This window comes from Mus caroli, chromosome 7 (genome assembly GCF_900094665.2).
Source record: "Mus caroli chromosome 7, CAROLI_EIJ_v1.1, whole genome shotgun sequence".
NCBI lineage: Eukaryota > Metazoa > Chordata > Mammalia > Rodentia > Muridae > Mus > Mus caroli.
The window spans coordinates 130272015-130278697 of NC_034576.1; the positions used below are offsets into that span (position 1 = coordinate 130272015).

The window sequence follows — 6683 nt, forward strand, 5'->3', positions numbered from 1 at the left end:
CCTGCTGAGCCATCTTATTGGTCCGAGCCAGTTAAATGTCAACTGCTCAGTGGGAAACCTGCTGTGTTCCTATGGTTTCTGAGGCCCATTCTTAGTCACTTTCAGAGAAAGCCCCTCTGCTGGCACACAGGTGAAGGAAGGGTTCCCATTGCCTGGGCTCTCGAGAGCCCTGGACTAAGCCTGCCAGGGCCTGGGCATTTCAGAAAGGTGAGTAAGATGGTTCTTGCTGACCCTGAGCCTCTGGGGTTTCAAATCTCTGCTTAGGTTAGGCATTAGGGTGTGTTGTGGTGGCACACCCCTTTAATCCCAGCATGGAGGAGACAGACCCAAGACTACCTCTTAGGAGTTCTAGGACAGTTCCATAGTGAGATCCTAACTTTCAAAAAAAAATGTACTTAGACCCTTTCTGGGGTGATTTCTGGTTGATTTAGGCTGGCATGGAGGGCTATGCTGGGCTTCAGTATTTTTACCAAATTTCCCAGGTTCTGACCTGCTCCAGAGTTGGGGCCCCACATCCTATGGCTTAGATCTGTTCTCCAGGATGCCTGCAAGACAGCAGCCATCTGTCCATACCCATCTCCAGGTGTTTCCAACTCGACTTCTTTAGGGGTCAGTTCACAGACAGCTTCATATCACTCTGTGGCTGGTCAGTGTTTTCTTCTCTTTGGCCAGTACCTTAGGAAAGGGTTATTTTGGAACGGGCTCTGGTCACCTCCTCCGTGTTAGGAATGGGTTTGTCATCCTGGGAGTGGTTAAGGTCTAAGGTTTACTTCCCTGTTCTGTGTATCTATTCCCAGGTCTGTCTTTCAGGGAAAGTCCTGCCTTAGAGTCTGGATTGCTGTTCTCTGTGAGACATTTCTTATTATGTATGCCTCCTGCCGTTCCGTCTCTGTTAGGCTGGCAGTCAAAACCTGTAGTCTGCCAGATCCTTAGAATGTCACTCCTGCCTCTAACCAAATTCCGCAAGTCTTTTTAAAATGCCAAGGGTGCGAGTGAGGTCCTACTTTGAACTCTGCTGGCTTTGGGAGGTGCGGGCTTGGGGCCCTCCGTTTATGAGACTCCTTAGGCAGGAGCTATGGAAGAACCACTCTGACTTGGCTTCAGCTTTAGGGACTTGCTGCCGCTGAGGCAAAGGCTGGGGTGTGGCCTCCTCTAAACAGAGCCACAAAGCTGGATTGGGTGGGCCCTAGCGCTGTCTTTCTTCATGTCTCCATGCTCCCCCTTCATCGCTCCCCGCCCCCCCACTGTATCCCAGCGGGTCCCGGCTTCCATACATGGTCACGGCCCTGCTTCTAACTCCCTGACGTCCCCCCCACCCCCCGTCCTCCGCCCCCACCGGACACGGCCCCCGCCCTACTCTCCCCAAGCTGTCCGCCAGCGCACCGCCATGGAGGACCTGGGTGAGTGAGGACGGGATCCCCCTAGCCTCTCATCCTTCCCCGCATCTATCCTCTTCCCAACTCACACTTCTTCTCCATCTCAGCTTTCTCTCTCCATTTTCTCGCCTCAGCCTGCCTGTGCCTCCCTCCCAAATCCACATACCCTTTCCTGCCTCTCCCTTTCCTGCCTTGCTTGCGACAAGCCGCTCCCTCCGTTCTTCCCTGGCTCTCTCTGCTCACTCAATCCTGCTTGTGCAATGGACAAAGTGTTGAGGCACCCACGGGGGCCTGGATTCAGAGACTCTGGGTAGGAAGGGGTTAAGAGATCACTGGGTCCCGGGACTGGGAAAATAGACTAGAGAGGAGAGTGGAACCTGGAGTTTCGGAGATGAAAAGGCCCCATATCAGGGTTTCCAGAAGAGAAGAATTAAGTGCTCCCAGGTAGAGCAGAGGTCAAGAAAGTCCTCAGGGCAACAAAGAGAATAATAGAGAATGCCAGGGTGATAGAAAGAAGTCTAAGGCTTCTACCTAGAGACTCGGAGAAGAGTAAAGGGACGGGGCGTAGATAAAGCGCCCCAGGCATCTCGTCCCCTCTATTCACCTAGGCTGAGACTAGAAGTCTCTGCTCTTCGTGGCAGAATTTCTAGACCCAGCAGCAGAGGGCGCTCGTCAATAATCGTACATGGATAAGACGTACACCAAAAAGCTGCTCCCTGCCAGGGCCACTTAAAGGACAGGGCTAGACTTCAGTGTGGCCAAGTGGACCAAGCTGGGGAGAAGTAGTAAGTATGTCACAGCAAACATCTAATCAGGAAGTTGGATGTCAAACATACAGCCGATTGAACAATTTGGGTACAGTAAGAGACAATCTGGGCTGCACCAGAAAAGATGGAGAGGATAAAAGAGATCATTACTTGGTTTGTACTTGGCTCCCAGGGTAAGTCAAGGGAGAGGTCTGATCATAAATACCCCGCCCCCCCCGTCCCTCCCCCTCCGTCCCTCCATCCCCACTCCCCTGCGCTACTATTCTACTTTTTTGCCTTGGTCTGGCCCTGTGAGTATGGTTTTGGCCGCTGCCTTTAACACCGGCTTTCTACCTTTTAAAACACGGACACTTGAAATCCTTTATCTTCTAACCTCTTAAGACCTTGACATCCCCTCCTTCCCAACCTCTCATCCTGAGGGCCTCTCACCACAGATGCCCTGCTCTCTGACCTGGAGACCACCACTTCACACATGTCACGGTTAGGGGCTCCAAAAGAGCGCCCACCAGAGACACTCACACCTCCCCCACCCTATGGCCACCAGCCACAGGTGAGATGAGATTTTGGGTTCTGGGGATAGCCATTAGGGTCTGGGTTGGTCTGGGCTAGGGGACATCAGAGTCTGAGTGAGGCAAGGAACACGACTGTCCTTCCACAAATACCTCTACTCTCTGTAGACAGGGTCTGGAGAATCTTCAGGAACCGCTGGGGACAAGGATCATCTATACAGGTGAGGGGCCTGGGAACTGGGCTAGGAAGATGGGGAAGCCAGTTGCAGTTCAGAGGAGGGGACTTGGATTCCCTACCCTAAACCCAGGTTCCCTCCTGCCCTTAGCACAGTATGCAAGCCTCGGTCCCCAAAGCCTGTGGCCCCTGCGGCTCCTCCATTCTCCTCTTCCAGTGGTGTGTTGGGCAATGGCCTCTGTGAGCTAGACCGTTTGCTTCAGGAACTTAATGCCACCCAGTTCAACATTACAGGTACCAGGGTTACCGAGACAGTCTTGGATGGCTTGGGGACAGGGCAAAGAAGGGCAGAGTCTAAGGGACACAGACTGTCCGAGGAGCCGTTAAAGGACAGGAAGCCTTCACTGGGAGGGTGGACTGCATATGGGCTCCTTGCCAGTGTTGTTCTCTCATCTCTCCAGATGAAATCATGTCTCAGTTCCCATCTAGTAAAATGGCTGAAGGGGAAGAGAAGGAGGACCAATCTGAAGACAAGAGCTCACCCACTGTGTGAGTTTGGTAGAGTGGGCAGGGTTGGGAAGCAGATGATGGGTCCTGCATGCCTGACTTACCAGAGGGGTGTTAGGCTGGCAGGTTCTGAGGTGATTCACGGTGTCCTCCACAGCCCTCCCAGCCCATTCCCTGCCCCCTCAAAGCCTTCAGCCACCTCCGCCACTCAGGAACTGGATAGACTGATGGCCTCGCTCTCTGACTTCCGCGTTCAGAACCATGTGAGTCTGCAAGGATTTCGGTCCGTGTCACTTTGTGGCTCACCAATCCAGTCCTGATGCTTCCAGTCTGTGGCTTTGTTGACTCAGTGTCCTCTTCACTGCAGCTTCCAGCCTCAGGGCCACCTCAGCCTCCAGCATCGAGCCCCACCCGTGAAGGATGCCCATCTCCACCAGGACAGACTAGCAAAGGCAGTCTGGACACCATGCTGGGCCTGCTGCAGTCTGACCTCAGCCGTCGTGGTGTCCCCACACAGGCCAAGGGCCTCTGTGGCTCCTGCAATAAACCTATAGCTGGGCAAGTAAGTGCAGTACCTTGAGCAGTGGCATATACTCACATATCCACCTTTAAGAATCAGACTGGTGTGGTGGCGCACACCATTAATCCCAGCACTCGGGAGGCAGAGGCAGGCAGATTTCTGAGTTCGAGGCCAGCCTGGTCTACAAAGTGAGTTCCAGGACAGCCAGGGCTATACAGAGAAACTCAAACCTCCCCACCCCTGCAAAGAAAAAAGAATCAAACTTTGTGGTTTTTCCCTTTTAAAATGTTTCCTCACTCTTTGAGAATTTAATACATGTATACGTGTTAGATACAAAGTGAGATTCATGTTAGATACAACATATCTTAACACCTTCCTCTATTTCTTCCAGTGCCCCTTTATATTCCCAACTTCATGTCATCTTTTTTTTTAAAAAATCTACCAGGTACAGTTAGTGCTTCCAGTGTGTGCATGGGTGTAGGGCCATCCTTTAGAGCACTGGCCCCTGCCAGGGGCTACATCCCTGAAGAAAACAAGTGCCGTCACCCAGGAGCCAACAACTGCCAATCGCTCCTCGGCTAGGGGAAGGGCTAAATGAGCCCCTTCCTCATTCTTGCTGGAATTTTGACTGGCTCCATACTGTGTAGGTCTCATGAAGGATCTACAGCTCATGAGGGTATGAGTGCACCAGCCAGGCATGCTGAGAAAGCGCAGATTCACAGCTGTCTTCTCAACCTTTGGCTCTTACAACCTGGCCACCCCCTGTTCCGTGATGCTCGCTGAGCCTTGTGGGGACACTGTGGGAGATAAATGCTCCATTTAGGACTGTGTGTTTGCCCCTTTCAATGAGTATCTTGAAATGGAATTTGTTTTTTCTTGTGATGTTGAGGCCAGAACTTAGACCCTTGCATTTGTTAGATAGACTTCCCCTCACTAAGCTTTGCCCTAACTCTTGGGACAGGTGTACTGGAATTATAGGGATGCACGGCCCCTTCCCAGGTTATATGTAATTCTTGGAGATTGAATCCAAGACTGTGTGTGTGCTAAGCGATCAGTCTACCACCTCTAGCCCAACCCTTGGGATTTTGAGACAAGGTCTTACGTTCTATGTAGCACAGGCTGCCCTAAAAGCCATGATTGTGCCCCCTTTACCTCCCAAGTTCTAGAAATTTTAGCATGTGCCACTATGCCCACCTGAAATGACATTATTATTTATATTTTATGTATTTTTTGAAAAAACATTTTTTTGAGGGAGTGTCTCACTGTAACCTAAGTTGACCAGAAGCTCACTCTGTAGCCCAGACTGGCCTTGAACTCAGGGCCATCCTCCCCCTCCTCCTCCTCCTCCTCCTCNNNCNTTCTAAGTGCTGGATGTACAGGAGTGCGCCACCATGCCCAGCTATGGTTTATGTTTTCTTTCCTTCCTTCCTTCCTGCCTGCCTGCCTGCCTGCCTTCCTTCCTGCCTGCCTGCCTGCCTGCCTGCCTTCCTTCCTTCCTTCCTTCCTTCCTGCCTGCCTGCCTGCCTTCCTTCCTGCCTGCCTGCCTGCCTGCCTGCCTTCCTTCCTTCCTTCCTTCCTTCCTGCCTGCCTGCCTGCCTTCCTGCCTTCCTTCCTTCCTTCCTTCCTTCCTACCTTCCTTCTTTCTCTCTCTCCCTCTTTCTTTCTCCCTCCCTCCCTCTCTCTCTCTCTCTCTCTCTCTCTCTCTCTCTCTCTCTCTCTCTCTCTCTCTCTCTCTCTCTTTCTTTCTTTCTTTCTTAAATGTGCATTGATATTTTGCCTGAGTTAATAGGCTCAGCTGCTATGTAAGTGCTGGGAATAGAACTCAGGTCCTCTGGAAGAGAAGCCAGTGCTTTTAACCGCTGAACCATCTCTCCCAGCCCCCTATTTTATGTTTTCTTAATTTGAAAAGTTGTGTGTGTGCTGGGGACTAAAGCCGGGGTTTTGTGCATGCTAAGCACACCTTTACCATTGAATACTCCTAGCACCATGTATATTTATGAATGAGAAAACTGAAACTCTTAGTGATAAGCCATAAGGTAAGAACTCCAACCTGTTAAGTTTTTGGTGTGGCCCTACTGTGTGCTGACTACTGTACTAGTTCTTTTTCAAACCCCTGCTTCATTTAATCTTCCCAAAGGGCTCATTAGTTTTGCTTAGTGTCTCTCGGGAATCATAAAAACTGTCTCTCTTTCCTTTCTGGTCCAGAAGTCCTGCTTCTTGGATTATGGATTGAGCAGATATGATCCAGAATCATATGGGTTGGCTTAAAGCATCTTGATAGATTAGGTACCTGGCTCCCAAACCAGACTTGCCAACCTCAGAAAGCAAGGCGGTGTGACCTCTGCTCTCAGACCCATCCGACACGTAGGCTCTAGGCACTCCAGACTTCATGGGAGCTTCCTCTACTAAAACTCACTCTGTATCGGCATAAGGAGGACTCTGTTTTCTAGCATGGTGCCTAAATAGACTTTAAAGTAACTAAACCTTTCGTGGGCCCTTAGAAGGAGTGTGGGCCCAGATACACTATGCCTTACGTGCTTGTAAACCTGAGGGTAAAGCTGTAAGGCCAGCGCTGGACCTCTAACACAGTTTGTAGAGCCTTGGACACTTGGGTTTGTTGTTGTTGTTTGTTTGTTTGTTTGTTTGTTTCATCCTGATCACCCTGCTTTCTGAGGTTGGCAAGTCTGGGTTGAGAGTCAGGTACTTAATCTATCAAGATGCTTTAAGCCAACTGTACTGGCTATTTTTGTGTCAACTTGACACAGCTGGAGTTATCACAGAGAAAGGAGCTTCAGTTGAGGAAATGCCTCCATGAGATCCAACTGTAAG

General features: G+C 50.7%; 1 protein-coding gene across 6 annotated transcripts in view; it reads left to right on the plus strand.

Annotated features, from left to right (window-relative positions):
- The first annotated feature begins 1202 nt into the window (after positions 1-1202).
- The window catches only part of Tgfb1i1 (transforming growth factor beta 1 induced transcript 1), a 7624-nt gene continuing 2143 nt past the window's right edge, over positions 1203-6683 (plus strand). The window contains exons 1-7 of one of the 6 annotated variants that reach the window (XM_021166730.2): positions 1209-1400; positions 2578-2693; positions 2821-2873; positions 2979-3121; positions 3289-3376; positions 3492-3597; positions 3702-3896. In XM_021166730.2, the coding sequence (XP_021022389.1) occupies positions 1388-1400; positions 2578-2693; positions 2821-2873; positions 2979-3121; positions 3289-3376; positions 3492-3597; positions 3702-3896 (714 nt within the window). In that variant the 5' untranslated portion in view covers positions 1209-1387. Of the gene's footprint in view, positions 1401-2577; positions 2694-2820; positions 2874-2978; positions 3122-3288; positions 3377-3491; positions 3598-3701; positions 3897-6683 lie in introns of those variants that run through there. The other 5 variants (XM_021166731.2, XM_021166733.2, XM_021166734.2 and 2 more) reach the window with 5 other exon arrangements.